At 45.5% G+C, this 17,105-nt stretch overlaps 1 protein-coding gene across 1 annotated transcript; it reads right to left on the bottom strand.

Moving 5' to 3' along the window:
- Positions 1-13,744: 13,744 nt before the first annotated feature.
- Positions 13,745-15,331, bottom strand: LOC136520839 (3-ketoacyl-CoA synthase 5-like). Its single transcript, XM_066514500.1, has one exon. It carries the CDS (start codon positions 15,270-15,272, stop codon positions 13,800-13,802), a length of 1,473 nt encoding a protein of 490 aa, XP_066370597.1. The 5' UTR covers positions 15,273-15,331; the 3' UTR covers positions 13,745-13,799.
- Positions 15,332-17,105: the final 1,774 nt, after the last annotated feature.

Genomic DNA, 17,105 nt, shown 5'->3' with positions numbered 1-17,105 from the left:
GTACAGCGAACCTTGTTTTTGGACCCAAGCCTAAATCAACCTCTAACATGTCCAAATAGTGATCACAAGTATAAATGCAGTGCTGTTTTAGCTTTCCAAAAATCTGTCCCTAAATATCAGTTATTAAGTTCAATATTTGGTGAATTATTAAATCAATTTTCATAAATAAAATTTGTGCAACTTTGCTTCTATGGATTAGTGTGATGTTTGCACTTTGATATCGAACTATTGGTTGGATTGTTTGATCAATGTTTGGCTATTAATTATTTGCCCAAAGTAGCAAATCAATTCATTTGTAGCACTGTAAACTGAATGCAGTTTTCAGTTTCAGGGTTAGGTTTTCAAAATTCAAAACCATCCAAACTATCAAGTTTATGTGGATACTCATTTAAGCAATGTTGGAGATCCCTTTTAGTTCTACAACTTTTAGTAATGGAGTTTTAACCCAGGATGAATGGTTTGAGAGAAAAATAGAGAGGGAGAGGCACTGTCAGTTGTCAGTTGGTGAGCAGTGACCGGCTGGCAACAGCCTGCTCAGCTGCTACACTGCCGCCGATGGCCACCTTCTCGGCGTTTTGCCGTCTAGGCCACGCCATCACCATGAACAGGGGCTGAGCTGCGCTGGTGAACCTGGAGAAGACTCGCCACACCCAATTAATGCTCCCAACACCGGCAACTCCTCCTTTGCTTCCTCCTCTATTGCCGCCGCCCTCCTCTGCTCGCCAATCAAATTCGTCGTCACCGTTCAACCCCCGCTCAATTCGTTGCACCAGTAGTTGCGCCTACACTGCCCTTCCTTCCCCACCTAGCTGCGACATGCCTCGTCGTAAGGTGAGCGCTCCTAGCCCAATGCCACCGCCATGGGCGCCATGGCCGCTGAGCTCGCGCTCGCCGTGGCCAGCGCGTCTCTGTCTCCCTTTTTCTTCTTCTCCTTCTTGTTTTAGCTTCACCAGGAACCTATTTGTAACACCCCAAAATTTGCCTCTTTTGAAAATTGGTTTAAAATGGTTTATTTATGAATTTTGTGCTCATGACAGTGTAGGAAATAAAACTCTTTGTTAAATTAAAATTCATCATAAGGTAGCAACATGTTTGAGCATACATGCCCTTGCATTTGATTTATTTGGGTTGAGTGGTTTTGATTGAAAATTTAAAATGATTTAAATTGCTTTTACAAATGAAATTAAAATTAACTTTGTAATAAAAGAAAAGAAAATTTGAAAATAAAAGGATTTAAAAAGTTGTAAAAATTTATTTTTGAAAACCTACCAAAATTTCTCACTTTTATTTGAATTGAAAAGTATATTCAAAACTCTATTTGAATTTGGTTCAAAATTGAATTTGGTTTTGAAAACAAAATAGAAAAAGAGTTGGGAAATGGAAAACTTCTCTCCTCCCAATCTTTCCCGTGCGGCCCACTCAGCTCCACAATGGCCCAGCACCACTTCTCCCCGCTTGGCCTAGCATTTCCCTTCCACCCTTCTGGCCTGGAAGCACAGCAGCCAAGCAGGCCAGCGGAGCCCAGCAGCTGGGTCGGCCCACTCTTCCGTCCTCTCGGGCCGCTCCACCTCTCCTCTCTCGTGGCTTGTTTCCCCCTTAACCCGCGCGGGCTGTCTCTGAGCCGGCCCAATTTCCTCTCCCTACCGAAGGCCGCAGCCCAGCTCAGCAACAAGCCACGCAAGCGCACGCTCCTCCGTCTCTCTCTGGCTAACAGCTCGACCCCGCCTCTTCTCTCACCGACAGGTGGGACCTACCTGTTAGCTTCATCCCTTAGCTCGAGCTCGTAACCAGCACGGAGTTCTTTGGCCGTGTCCGTCTCCGTCTCCACCCCACTCCGCTGATTTGCGTGCGCCACAAGCCGTCTCGCTCCCATAAATAGCAGTCGCACCAGCACCGCTTTCCCCGAACCCTAGAAGCAAGCGCTGCCGCCTAGAAACGAGCTCTAGTGCCGTTTGTGCCCTAATCCACGCCGCCGCGAACTTCAAGCCACCTAACCGTGCCCGAGGCCTCCACCATGCCGTCGCAGCTTCCCCCAAACCATCCATCGAGCTCGCCTCGAGCTTCTCTTGCTCCCCGTAATCCTCCCATGCCCTGTGGTGACAGAGAATGTCGAAGCCGACGCCACCGATGAGGTCCAGCCATGGCACCGCCGTCCAGGTACTGTGCCGGCGACCCCCATCTTCCCCTCTCCGCTCTCAGCTGTCCGATCCAAAATCAAGGGCCAGGATTAGAACATACCGATTCGCTTGTAGTTTTGCAAAAAGGCCATTACAATTATTTGAATCTTAACCCGCCGTCCCTGGTTTCTTTCAAAAGATCCCCTAAGCTTTTGCTAAATAGGATCCGCCGTCCTCGGCGGGTTTAAAAATCATATTTTATTTATTTTAATTCAAAAACCAAGTTCCACTTATTTACAGAATTGCCACAATCTTCTATAGGCCATAAAATCTCTGTTTTAATTCTGATTTAATACGTTCAACTTGCGTTAGGTTCGTAATTCTATAATCTGAATGTTCATACTGCTGTTAGATATGTTTTCAACTTTTAAAATTTGAGGTTAGATTTAATCTATTATTTTACTAAAGGAAATCTTGTTTAATTCATATCTTCTACATTTTAGCCTCGATTTGACCTGTTCAAGTTGTGCTAGATTCATTACCACGAGATCTACATGTTAGTAACATTGTTTATCATATCACTATTTCTAAAATTTCATGATTTAAACTCTAACTTGAATAATAATTATGCAACTGGATTTTATAAGTAAAATATGATTTGTTTTACTTTAGTTTTATAATTCAAATTCAAATTTGACTTAATTCAATTTATATACGCTTTTATATAGTTAAAACACATGAAGCTTATAGTTTTGTATTTTCTCTTATGAGTAGATCTTTTGGTAGCCGTTTCTTTCAAACTGTAGCTCCGATTAGCGTGAACCTCGTGTCTGTGTGTTCGTAGCGATGCATAGAATCATGTTTCAAACTCTTTTACTTATTTTTCTATGATTGGTGTACTATTCTAATCTAGATCTATTGTTTGCTTCATGTATGATTGCATGGATGCTTGTGTGGTGCTTTATGATCTTGTCCAGTCGGTGAGTTATACGTGGTGAATCAAGAAGCAGATCTTTGTAGTTTTGGACTTGAAGAAGGATCTAAGTTTAAGGAAAGTATAGCATGGGATCATCCTTATTGTCCTATTCACCTCAATATCACATTAATCATATGCATGCGTCTACCTTGACTGCCACTAAGGATTTCCTAGTACTTTGTACCTTGTGCCTTGTTACCTATGGGTTATTGCATTGGGTAGTATGATGCTAGTGCTCAACTATAACCATGATCTTGTAACTTGACTAATATAATATGCAATAAACATTAAAAGATGCTTTTTAGCAACATGGAATCAAGGGTCTAGAGCATTGGGTTGTTTTATGGTGCTCTAGATTCCTCTCCCTAAGAACTTATCTGTAAGTGATCATCCGGGACTTATAGTACAGCTATGAGGGCTATATGGCTCTAGCTTTAGCTCAGTATGAGGACCTTTTCTAGCTTATTAGAGGTTACCTTTATGGCGCAAGAGGGGTGTGTTCTGGGTTGGATATAGTGCGACCTCTGTTCGTCGGTGTATAGGCTGATAGGCTATGCGTTATTGTGCCTGTTGGAAGGGGAGCCCTACATTCGCAGGCCACAGAAACCTAGCGGCCCTAACTTGTTAGACGAACCTTTGAAAGGCTTTATAGTGAACCCTGTCGACCTTCCTTGGTAGTGGGTCAAGAGGCTAATTACCTCGGGCGAAAGGGTAAATCATGACTCACAGTAAAAGTGTACAACCTCTATAGAGTGTAAAACTGGTATATCAGCCGTGCTCATGGTCACGAGCGGCCTTAGAACCCTTACGGAATAGATGATGAACACTGATAATACGGATGATAAAGATGCTCATTAATGGTTAATTGTTTATGCTATTCATTATTCATGTTTACCTGATCATGTGTTTACATGGGCTTGTGATAAACTTGTTGCCACACAATTGCTAAAAGATGACTCATTAAAAGCTAATCGCAGTTATACCAGTGTCAGCCTTTTGAGCCTCATGAACCCCATGTTATATTTGTTGAGTACGACATGTACTTACGCTTGCATTACTTTTCAATACTTTGGAAAAATCCTGGATGGGTACCAGATTGCTAGAGTTTGGAGGAATTAGGCTTGTGATCAACCAGTCAATTGTCCCTGTAGAATTGGAGTCTTCACCCGAAGATCGGAGTTGTCTTTTCGCTATTTGCTATCTAAGGTTATAGTCTTTATACTAAGTACGTTATATATTAAACATTGTCTATTGATATTACCCTTATTTATAGCTATATGTGAGATTTGACTTCCTGGGCTCACATATAGTGTGTATCTGGTTTTGTTCTTAAAACCGGGTGCTACACTCTTTTGCTTAACCGCTTGACCGTTGAACGTTTCAAGCATCGGCTTCACCATAACACTGCGCGCTGTCGCCGTGCTCTGGGTGCCGCGCCGCCATGCGCATGGCCATGCCTCACTGCAGCCTCGCCAAGCCTTAAACCTAACCCCTAGATCCCCGTGTGAGCTCCCTGGAGCCCATGCTCGTGGCCACCGGCCAAACCTTGGCTGGAGACGGTGAGTCTGTCGCCGTCGTCGTGGCTTAGCGCCACCGCACCGCCGCTAGCGCCACTGCCTAGCCTAGGAGTCGAGCGCCCCACCTTAATCTACCTTGTTAGATGTGGAGTGAGACAAGGAGTCCAACGGTGGTGGTTCCATCGCCAGCAACCTCGCCGACGGTGAGCTATCGCCTGTGGACCGGGCAACCCTGCTCTGTCCCTATGGCAAGTGGGGCCAAGCTAACCGAGGTTTCTACACGTCAGTCGCTCTGGGTGCATGGACCGGGTGCGCCTAGTGGCAGTTAGGGTGGTTTTTGTTGTTTTCTTTTTTAGAATTTGTTTCAAACTTGTAAAATTTATAACTTAAGCTTGGGAGATCCAATTTGGGTGAAACCAATTTTGTTAGTTTTGTCTTGTTTGTGCTCTACATGTTAGAATCATAAAATTTGTTGTTTGACAACTTTTTATTTACTATTTTTATTTACCTAGAATAATACCTTTTTAGCTTCCACAAATGATATCTTGGGCCATAAGTATAAAAAATTCATGAAGCCAATTTTCATGGTTTTCTAGTAACTTACTCTAGCTCAAAAACATATAATCTCTACTGTTTGGCCAACTTTTATATGTTGTACTGTTTTCCTAGTAAATTGTATGTTTAACTTGTATTGTTTGTATCCTAAATTTTTTTTTGTGTGTGTGTGTGTCTATATATATATATATATATATATATATATATATATATATATATATATATATATATATATATATATATATATATATATATAGAACTACTATCCTGTAGCTGGCTACAGAATAACTTATTCTGTAGCCACTTTGAGTTACGATAATTACTATGTTATTTTACAAGATTATAGTAACTCCTTACTAAGTGGTTTAATATAACGTTATGGTAAATATCCCCATATGTTATAGTAACCCAACTATCGTAAATATGTATTGACATTATGGTAAATTAGTATATAAAATTATAGTAAATGGAGGTGGCTACAGAATAACTTATTTTGTAGCCGGCTACTGAATAGTCTCTCCCTATATATATATATATATTGTGAGGAAATTTAGGTGATATGCTATTCACAGCATATGTGTGCTGCTGTATTTTCTAGGAATTAAATTTATACAGCAGCTGCCCTTTTTCCTTTTTGTACATTGTTGATTATATAAATATAAGATGAATATGCTAATGATAGAAAATGAATGCAATTTCAAACTTATCTATGCATACTACTTGATGCTTGCCCAACTTTTACCCTTTTTGATAAATGATTGATGATCATGCTATAGTGTTTTGTGAACCCCTGTTGATGTGCTAAAAATACATAAAACTAATGTGCCTAGGTGAATTAAAAATAATTGCCATCTCTACCAGAGAAGAGATATGCACCTACTCGGTAAAAAGAATTAAAATTTGATTAGCATCTTGCCATTTCTATGATGTATGTTTAGTAGTAGAACCTTGATCAAGATTGACATGGCTAAATTTAGTGTTACCTACATCAACCCTAGTGCTTTTGTTTGATACTAAACTTAATTAGTTCTCGATAGATAAATGTTACGGTGTTGTCTTATTGCTATCTTAGCATGACAAATTTGTGTGATGTTTAGTTGGCACTTTATTCATCCATGTGCCTAGGTCAATTTTTGTTATGACCTTATACTTGTCCTTGTTTGCAATCGCGTGATGTTTTGGTTTTGCTCTTTCTCATATGCATGCATTGCATATATTATATAGGTACGCTAGATGTATGACGAAAGGGTGAAGAACGTGGTGCTGAAACCAACCAAAAGGTGATGTTGGTGAACGGATCTAGAAGATGGGAGGACCTCGGGAATACATGTCGGGCAAGAGATGCTCGCCAAGCGAATATCATCTAACAAACACTGACCTAGTGTTGAACCCCAGGCAAGCCCCGGAGCATTCTAAGCCTCCTACCTCTCTTTTAAAATACACTTGGGTTTATATTTTGTATTGTGCATTAAGTATAGGAGCTGAATTGAAACCCATTACCGCATGTTTTAGCTTGTCTACAATATATATACCCGTATCCATACTAGTATGTATAGGTCGCTCTATGCCTAGCTATGCTTAGACCGGTAGAAGTCGGGTGATTCCTGTCGCCTGCGAGACATATGTGGCTACTCTGACACGGTTGGCTATATTTGCTATCGTGGAAAAGAACCAGGTGATAATGGATAACTGGAGATCGGACGGGATCTGGTGCTATTATGGTTGTTGTTGATGCTGGCTAGACATGTATTCTTTGATCCCGTCTGTGTCATTTAAGGACCGCTTCGTTGTCGGACCTTGGTTGAGATTCGAGGTGCCAAACACATAACAGGAGCCTAAGTTATAGTTGACCGTGAAGCCGATTAGCTCATTCGGGCTGAGTATATTGAACCGTTAGCATTGCTGGGAGGAGAGCTTGAAGGAAGGGGACTGTTCCAAGACCATGTTTGCTACGGACTATAGGGTTTATATAAGTGACGGTATGCCCATGTCAACGTGTTTAACGGTGTAAGGAAAATGGACCCTTGGCCCATTTACTTTGGATTTTGGTGTTTGATGACCAACACAACCAAATTGGACTAATGAATTTGCAAGTGTCTGTTTTGTAGTCCAATAGGGTGCAAGACGTGACTTGGACGAAGGCGACGTGATGATCTGATGATCAACACCTCAAGCAAGACATTAGAAGCACAAGTGAAGACCCAAGATATCAAGCAAAGTCCAAGCACGAAGATAGGAACCAAGCCGTATGCAAGATCACAAAGAAACGAGCTCGTAGAGGCGATCGGATGCAAGGACCGGACGCTGGCAGCAACTGACCGGATGCAGGAATGCAGCGTCCGATCGAGGACCGGTGGCTCGGTAGACAGGCGACCAGACGCGAGGACCGGACGCTGGCGGCAACTGACCGAACGTAGGAACGCAGCGTCCGATCGAGTACAGAGAGGTTCCAGGCGCGCGAAACTACGACCGGACGCGTCCGGTGGTAGGCGACCGGACGCTAGCAGCGTCCGATCGGTGGTTCACGGCTACAATGGTCGGGATGACCGGACGCGTCCGGTCAGGACGATTCAGCGTCTGGTCGGTAGCAGAATTGCGGGAGTTCGACCCCAACGGCTACTTTCTCAGTGGGGCATATAAATACAACCCCCAACCGGCCATTTGAAGGAAGTGGAGCTGAGGAAACATACCAAGGGTGTTGATACACCATTTTAGTGATCTCCACATACATAGTGCTTAGTGTTTTATTAGGTGATTAGCATAAGTGCTTTGCAAAGTGCTTAGGTTGATTAGACCACCGCTCATGCGCTTGCTCTAGGTGTTTGCCTAGTGTTTAAGTGAGGTTTGCATACCTCTTGCCACCCCGTGCTTGCGAGCACAAGTGTTGTACATCGGAGGGGCTTGAAGTCTTGCGAGATCACACCAACCGCGTTTGTGGTGTGGCCGCCACCGTGTACCAAAGGGAACAAGGCCCGCGGCGTTTCGGCCGAAAGCTTGATAGTGAAGACGGCGGGGAGCATCCGGGAGAGGCTTGCCGAGAGGCACATCGGAGACCCACTTGCGCGTGGGGAAGGCCCGAGGCTATCCACGGAGTTACCCGGCCAGGAGCTTGGCCCTTGCGAGGGATTCCTTGCGAGGGGCTCCAACGAGGACTAGGGGGAAGCTTGCGCGCTTCTCGATACCTCGGTAAAAATACCGGAGTCATCGATGGGAGTTTGCATATCTCTACCTTGCTCTTTAAGCTTCCACATTTACATTGATCATATTATTATCATTTGCGGTAGAGATAGCAACACACTAGCAAAACCGTAGTTGCACATCTAGATAGATTATCTTTTGCGTAGGTTTTGCTAGAGATTGAAAAAGAGGCCATAGTTTAGAGTTAGATTTTTTAAGTTGCTTAATTCACCCCCCCCCCCCTCTTAGGCGTCACAGTCCCTTCAATTGGTATCAGAGCCGGTTGGCTCATATTTGGACCCTTGGCTTAACCGCCGTTGAGCCGATGCGATTGTAGAGTGGTTGGGATGGATACCGCTAGGCCTCCATAATTTGACGGCACTAACTTCCCATACTATAAAGCTAGAATGGCTTGCCATCTTGAGGCGGTTGATTTAGGTGTATGGAGAGTCACTCGTGATGGGATGAAACCCATTAAGAATCCCGAAAAGCCCACAAAGAGTGACGAAAAAGAAATGCATTTTAATGCTAGAGCTAAGAATTGCTTGTTTGAATCCTTTAGCATGGATGTTTTTAACCAAGTGTTTACTTTAAATACTGCTCATGAAATTTGGTTTAAACTCCAAGAGCTCCATGATGGCACAAGTAATGTCCGTGAGCAAAAACATTGTCTAGCTAAGCAAAATTATGATTCCTTTGCTATGAATGATGATGAGCTTGTTCGTGATATGTATTCTCGATTGAATCTAATTATCAATGAGCTCCATTCTATCGGATTATTAAAGCTAGATGATGCGGACATCGTGAGGAAGATCATCTCCGTGCTACCACAAAAGAAATATGCAAGCATCATCACCATTCTTCACAACATGGAGAACTTGAGCAACATGACCCCGGGCATTGTCATTGGCAAACTAGTGGCATTTGAAATGTCACGTAAGATGGGTCAAGAAGAAGCATCTTCATCAAGCAAAGGCAAAGCTCTCGCTTGTAGCGAGAAGAAAAAGATGAAGGGCAAGAAAGTTGAGTCAAGCTCAAGCTCAAGCTCCTCAAGTGAAGAAGAAGAAGATGAGGATGATGATGATGACGAACATGAATCAAGTGATGATGATCAATCTTCCTCCTCCACCTCCGACCTTGATGAAGAATCAATCAAACTTATCAAAAAGGTGGAGAAGATGATCGTAAGGCTCAATGTCAAGGGTGTGCCCATCCAAATTCAAGACCTCATTTTCACTAATCAAAGAAACGAGCAAAGAAAGAGGGGATGCTATGGATGCGGCGAGTTGGGGCACTTTGTGGAAGTTTGTCCAAACAAGCCCACACCCAAGACAAAGAAGAAGGCGTGCAAGAACAAAGCCCTCACAATAATAAGGTCATGGGATGATTCTTCAAGTGAAGAAGAAAACCATCACAAGAGGCGAGGCCACAAGCACTCATCATCAAGCTCTTCTCGTGTGTGCCTTATGGCACGAGGTAACGAAAGCTCATCCTCTAGTGAGAGTGATAGTGATGATGACTTGCCTTCTTACAATACAATTGTGCAACAAAATCTTAAATATTCTAAAGTTTGCACTAGACAACAAAAGAAGCTCAAAACTTTAAAAGAAGAGCTAGGTAGTTCACAAGAAGCATACAAGAATTTGCTTGAACAATATGAAAACTTTGCAAATCTCAATATTGAACTATCTACTAAAATTGAGCAACTTGAGGATAGTGCAACAACAAATGCATGCACAATTAATGATAAGCAACTTGAAAAGAAAAATAAAAAATTAAAAGAAAAGTTAGCTAGCTCACAAAATGATTATCAAAGTTTGCTTGCTAAAATGGAAATCATGTGCAAACATTGTGATGAGCTAACAAATAAAGTTGCTAATCTTGAGGCCGTCAAAAACATCCCCATCAAGGCATCTAAAAGAAATGACATAATTAAAAAGGATGCATCTACCTCTTGCAATGATTTATGTTTAGACTCACCTTTGTGCAACCAAGCTTGTGTTGAGAAAGTGATTGTAGATACATGCACACAAGAGGTTGCAAAAGAGAATGAGCAACTCAAGCAAGAAGTAGCTCGCCTCACCAAGGACTTGACTCAAGTGAAAGGCAAGGCGAAGCAAACCCAACTTCATCAAGATAACACCGTCAAGGGAGTGAAGAAGCTTGATGAAGGACAAATCGTGGTTTGTTACGTGTGCCACAAGGAAGGTCACAAGTCCTATGAGTGCAAGGTGAAGAATGGGGGAGGAGCAAAGAAGAAGGAGAAAAAGCAAACAAGCAAGCTCTCCAACACCTACACCAACAAGGTGGACAAAAAGGCCTCCACACCTTATCTCTTGAAGAAGAAGAAAAATGACAAGGTGGTGGCCATCAAGGTGAACAAACAAGCCAACAATGGGGTCAAACGCTTTTGGGTGCCAAAGGAAATCATTTCAAACATGAAGAGCACCAAGAAGGTTTGGATCCCGAAAGGGAAGTGAGAAGTCCATCGGACTTTGGGGAATTTGGAGACTTGGCAAAGTATGGGTGCATTTCATGGGGTGCATCATGTTGGACAAAGTTATTGCTAAGTGGGTTAGTGAATACTATGGACCCAAATTCCCCTTCCCATGACAGGTAACTAGATTCAATTTACTTCAATTGGTATTAGACTTAAAATTTTTCCTACAATTGGTATCTTTTAGCATCTAGTTACTCTTCATGCCTATGTTTGCATTTGAATTCTTATATCTTTTGTCATGCATACACTAGGTATATCATATGGTAGGTGTGCTCAGTTTCATTCTTAACCCTTGGAGCAAACCTACACGGTTCACAATTGTTTAAGAGCACGGCACATAGCTTGTTTTACTATTGTTCATCTAATATGTGTCAATATCCAAATTGTAGATAATTTCTTCCGAATATCCATTTTTAAAAAAAATGATTCTCACATTCATGAGATGTCATCTTTCAAGTGGTATTTTTTTTCCAAAATCAATGTGCATGATTTCTCCAAAGTATTCTACTTTTGTGTGCACATATTTAAGGGGAGTAATTCTACAACTTGGATGCTTTGAGACTAACACTTTTACAAATGGTATCAATCTTTCAAACCTATCACATGTGTAGTAGTCTCATTGTAAGGAAATTGGAGTCCCTGGAGTTAAGCATCATTCTTCAATTGGCATCATCATGTTGATTTCATTTCATTTTTATATGCTTTCTCCATGCATTATATAGATTAAACTCTCTTGTGCAACAAATTGCTAATTATGCATATGCTTTGCTTTCTACCATATGTATGCATATATTTAGGGGGAGCTTAGTCTATATAATGCGAGAGTCAAATTTTGTGATCCATTTCACTCTATACACAAAGGATCATGAAATTTGACCCTCCCTTGTGCTACTAATGTCTTCCTTTTCGGTGTTTGATGCCAAAGGGGGAGAATTTGGAGGACCAAAGGCAAGCATTAAGTTAATGTTTACAAATGGTAATGGTCCAAGAAAGGGAGGATAGTGGATTATGGATTAGTTTAAGTAATGGGGAGAATTTATAAGAAGCAAAACTTTAATCCATAATGCCACATGGGGACATTTGCAAGGGCAAGCTAGGTCTTCAATTGGTATCATAGTCTTTCATGTAGTATCTCTTAGCATCATAAACTTGCCCTTTGCATTGCATCCTAGCAAGTAGGTAGTTGTTAAATTTAAAATTTTTATTATTTACTTGCTTTGGTCGTGTTGGCATCAATCACCAAAAAGGGGGAGATTGTAAGAAAAATGGACCCTTGGCCCATTTACTTTGGATTTTGGTGTTTGATGACCAACACAACCAAATTGGACTAATGAATTTGCAAGTGTCTGTTTTGTAGTCCAATAGGGTGCAAGACGTGACTTGGACGAAGGCGACGTGATGATCCGATGATCAACACCTCAAGCAAGACATTAGAAGCACAAGTGAAGACCCAAGATATCAAGCAAAGTCCAAGCATGAAGATAGGAACCAAGCCGTACGCAAGATCACGAAGAAACGAGCTCGTAGAGGCGACCGGACGCAAGGACCGGACGCTGGAAGCGCGACCGGACGCTGGACCGGTGGCTCGGTAGACAGGCGACCGGACGCGAGGACCGGACGCTGGCGGCAACCGACCGGACGCAGGAACGCAGCGTCCGATCGAGTACAGAGAGGTTCCAGGCGCGCGAAACTGCGACCGGACGCTAGCAGCGTCCGATCGGTGGTTCGCGGCTACAACGGTCGGGATGACCGGACGCGTCCGGTCAGGACGATTCAGCGTCCGGTCGGTAGCAGAATTGCGGGAGTTCGATCCCAACGGCTACTTTCTCAGTGGGGCTTATAAATACAACCCCCAACCGGCCATTTGAAGGAAGTGGAGCTGAGGAAACATACCAAGGGTGTTGATACACCATTTTAGTGATCTCCATATACATAGTGCTTAGTGTTTTATTAGGTGATTAGCATAAGTGCTTTGCGAAGTGCTTAGGTTGATTAGACCACCGCTCATGCGTTTGCTCTAGGTGTTTGCCTAGTGTTTAAGTGAGGTTTGCATACCTCTTGCCACCCCGTGCTTGCGAGCACAAGTGTTGTACATCGGAGGGGCTTGAAGTCTTGCGAGATCACACCAACCGCGTTTGTGGTGTGGCCGCCACCGTGTACCAAAGGAAACAAGGCCCGCGGCGTTTCGGCCGAAAGCTTGATAGTGAAGACGGCGGGGAGCATCCGGGAGAGGCTTGCCGAGAGGCACATCGGAGACCCACTTGCGCGTGGGGAAGGCCCGAGGCTATCCACGGAGTTACCCGGCCGGGAGCTTGGCCCTTGCGAGGGATTCCTTGCGAGGGGCTCCAACGAGGACTAGGGGGAAGCTTGCGCGCTTCTCGATACCTCGGTAAAAATACCGGAGTCATCGACGGGAGTTTGCATATCTCTACCTTGCTCTTTAAGCTTCCGCATTTACATTGATCATATTATTATCATTTGCGGTAGAGATAACAACACACTAGCAAAACCGTAGTTGCACATCTAGATAGATTATCTTTTGCGTAGATTTTGCTAAAGATTGAAAAAAAGGCCATAGTTTAGAGTTAGATTTTTTAAGTTGCCTAATTCACCCCCCCCTCTTAGGCGTCATGGTCCCTTCAAACGGGAACGGTCAAACTTAATCTTGTATAAATTGAACGGTTTTGTCACATGTCTCCCCGCCTATAGAACCACCATTTGCAATGAGATGGAGTCTTGGTGCGAACGTGGAGGCTAGAGCTCCCAGCCACGCTGCCACATTTGAGACTGCCTAGTGGGTTGGGAATACGTATCATCTTCTCTCTCTAAAGGCACTACTACTGTAGACTTGACTTGGAAATGACCTCAAACATAAGTAGTTGTTTCCTTTTTCCTTTGTGTGTGTGTGTGTGGGGGGGGGGGGGGGGGGGGGATGCAATTGTTGATGGCCAAGCTTGTTAGTGCTTCATCACGTCTGGAATGTCCACCGGGTACCTGTGGATGGACGTGGCCCAGGGTCCCTCCGCGTTGGCGGCGGGCGCGATGCACTCCCACGCCGCGCTGTTGCACTTGAACCCGGACCCAAACCCAATCATCCACACTCGGTCACCCCTCCGCATACGCCCCTTGGCCTCGATGTAGGCTAGCTCGTACCACAGCGAGCTGCTCGACGTGTTCCCGAACCGGTGCAGCGCCATCCTCGACGCCTCTACCTGCTCGTCCGACAGCTTGAGGCTGCGCTGCAGCTCGTCGATGACGGCGCGGCCGCCCGCGTGGATGCAGAAGTGCTCGAAGGCCGTGCGGAAGTCGGGGATGTACGGCTTCAACTTGCCGCTGAGCACCTTCCGCGCGATGAAGGAGAGCGCGAACAGGAGCTGCTCCGAGGCTGGGAGGACAAGGGGTCCCATGGCGGTGATGTTAGCCTTGAGCGCGTTCCCGGCGATGGTCATCAGGTCCTTGTTCAGGTTGATCCCGACGTTGCCGTTGTCGTCCTCTTGCTGGAACACGCACGTGTACGCGCTGTCCTGCGCGCCGGTGAGCGTGCGCACGACGTGCTTTAGGCGGAACCTTGCTTTGGCAGGGGAGTTTGACAGCAACGCCGTGGCGCCGCCTATGCGGAACAGGCAGTTGGGCAGGAGCATAGCGCGCTCGCTGCCGAAGTAGTAGTTGGGCGTGATGGTCTCCGTGGAGACAACCAGCGCGTGCGTGCCTTTCGGAGCGACCTGGAGGAGGTTCCTGGCAAGCCCCACGGAGATGAGCCCGGCGCTGCACCCCATGCCGGAGAGGTGCACGCTGCGGACATCGCTGCGCAGCTTGTACCTGTTGATGATCATGTCGACGAAGGACGGCGTGGGGCAGAAGAGGCTGCAGTTGACGACGACGATGTCGATGGCTCCAGGGCTGATGCTCGTCTTGGCGAACAGGTCGTCGAGCGCCGAGAAGACGACGAGGTCGACCTCGCCTCGCGCCGCGTCGAGGGTGCAGTAGTTGTAGGGCGGGATGTAGTGGTGCGCGGGAGGCAGGCACGTCTCCTCCCCGAGCCCCGAGCGCTCCAGCAGCTTGGTCATGAACCGGATGCTGCGCTCGTTGAGCACGGGCACCTGCTTGGCGTGCTCCAGGAAGCAGGAGAAGGGCACGCGGCAGTTGGACGCCGTGCGGAAGCAGGCGTAGTCCACCAGGTACACCGCGCGCGGGCGCAGCATGAGGTACACCGTGGCAGCCGCGGCCGGGACGAACGCGGCCAAGATGAGGTGCACGGGCCGCGCCTCGCGGAGCCGGCCAGCTAGTTGTTCCTCTGGTCCGAACCGCGCCACGGCGACCAGCGCGGCGGCCGTGAGCGGCACCGTCACGACGGCGAGGATGTTGTCCACGACGCGGCGGCCCACGGCCTTGAGGCCCTTGCCGAACAGAGGTGGCGAGCTCATGCTCATGATGCCCCGTTTTCTTCTCTTTTTGTGCGATGCACAGGCACTCTAGTGGGTGTGCAGTGTGCTTGCGCCTGCGTGTGGTGTGGATTCCGGTAGGGAGCACAGGGTGAGGTTGTTTTAAAGCCGTGGCGGCGCAGGAGCAGGACAGTCGCTTTCCTTGACTCACACGCGAGCAGGCTAGCTCACACTCACAGTTGCCACCTCACTACTCTACTTGTTGATAGATAAAGCTGGTGCGAGGCAGGCTATTATTAGAAAGGATTTCAGTTAAGAAATAACTGATTCTGGTTCGCCGACAAGTTCGCCGAGCGTTCTTTTTTAGTTTATTTTATTTTCCATTTGTACACGCGGGGCAGTTCTTTTTTTCCTTTTTCTATCTAGATAATAAAGAGGGGAAATTAAAAGTTGGTTGTGAACTGTGATCACTGCCGGCGAGCCAGTTCAGGCAAGCATGGCGACCAGGCCAACCGTTACGGCCTACAGATCATGTACGGCACCGCTAATCACAGTGTGCAGTGACTATTCACGTTTAGTCCGGATCACGGCATTAGTGCTTTGCCACGAGAGAATAGTACGCATGCCACCACGGAACGTACGTACGCAACTGTTGGCCAGAAGAAGAGTGAGGGAACAAAGATGAAGCTCACATGCATGCATGGCTACCGCTTTTACGGACACACTCACACTGCACGGGACTAGGGTACGGCCGTACGGGTCACCACGACGTCTGGTCAATCCGCCTGCATTGTTAAGGCAGTAGTACTGGCCAGTGGGTACTGCTGCCACGGTTTTTCCATCGCGACCATAAATTCCTGCTGCGGATTGAGCAAAGAGCGAAAGGAGGAATTCGGTGGCAAGCAGTTGAATCGTTTTGTTCATCAATGACACTGCACCCTTGGTGGCCTGCCCGCATGCCTCGGCTCTGCGGCAGGCTACGAGGGAGCATTGGGTGTTGCCGTCAGAGCAGTAATTGGCCAAGGCTGATCCATATTGGATGATGATGTTGATACACAATAATTCTTTGGAGGTATTGTCAAATGTTTTCATGCACTTTTGGCATACTTGGAGTATATGAAATAGGGTGATCCATGAGGATATCTGTCCTTTTATAGCTAGCTCGGTCACCCTTCTAACCAGGTATATGTCTTCCCTGACTAATATCCGACAACAGGGTGAGTATATGAATTCAAAAGGGAAGCGTTGTGTTGAGCCTGCAGCCAGTAATGTTCAGAGGCAGTCAGCAGTTCAGAGGAGGAAGCATTGGGTGCCACCACCGCAGGGTACCTTCAAGATTAATGTTGATGCTGCTTTTAATCAGTTATCTTGAGATGCTGCGGTGGGAGTCGTGATCCGAGAACTGCCTGGCGTATTTATCTCATTGCAGGGATGCAGAAGAGCCCGAAGCTGTAGCGTGCCTGGAGGGTGTTCACGATGAGATGGCTGGAAATTCCGATGATCCTAGAATCTGATTGCCAAACGGTGGTCACTAAATTCCATACTAAGGGTAGTGATCGTTCTTCTGTGGCAAGTTTTTGCCAAGATGCACGACGCTGGCATTTAGATCAGAATAATGTGACGCATGAGTTGGCGCATTTTGCGATTATGTCTTGCGAGAGTCAGTGTTTTTTTTTTTTTTGCTTGTTTTTCGTAGTGGGTTGTGTCCCTCTCTCGTAAGGATGTTACTTAATTTTTAATAAAGTTCTTTCTTTCGCAAACAAATAATGACAATACACCATTTTTCTGGAAGAAAACTAGGGATTTTCTTGAACCGTTGGCTTGTTCAAAAGCTGGACAGCGCGCCCCGGGATTAGGACAGATCTCTTATCTCTAAAATAT

This window comes from Miscanthus floridulus, chromosome 18 (genome assembly GCF_019320115.1).
Source record: "Miscanthus floridulus cultivar M001 chromosome 18, ASM1932011v1, whole genome shotgun sequence".
NCBI classification, from domain to species: Eukaryota; Viridiplantae; Streptophyta; class Magnoliopsida; order Poales; family Poaceae; genus Miscanthus; species Miscanthus floridulus.
This window is presented reverse-complemented; position numbering and strand designations above follow the sequence as displayed.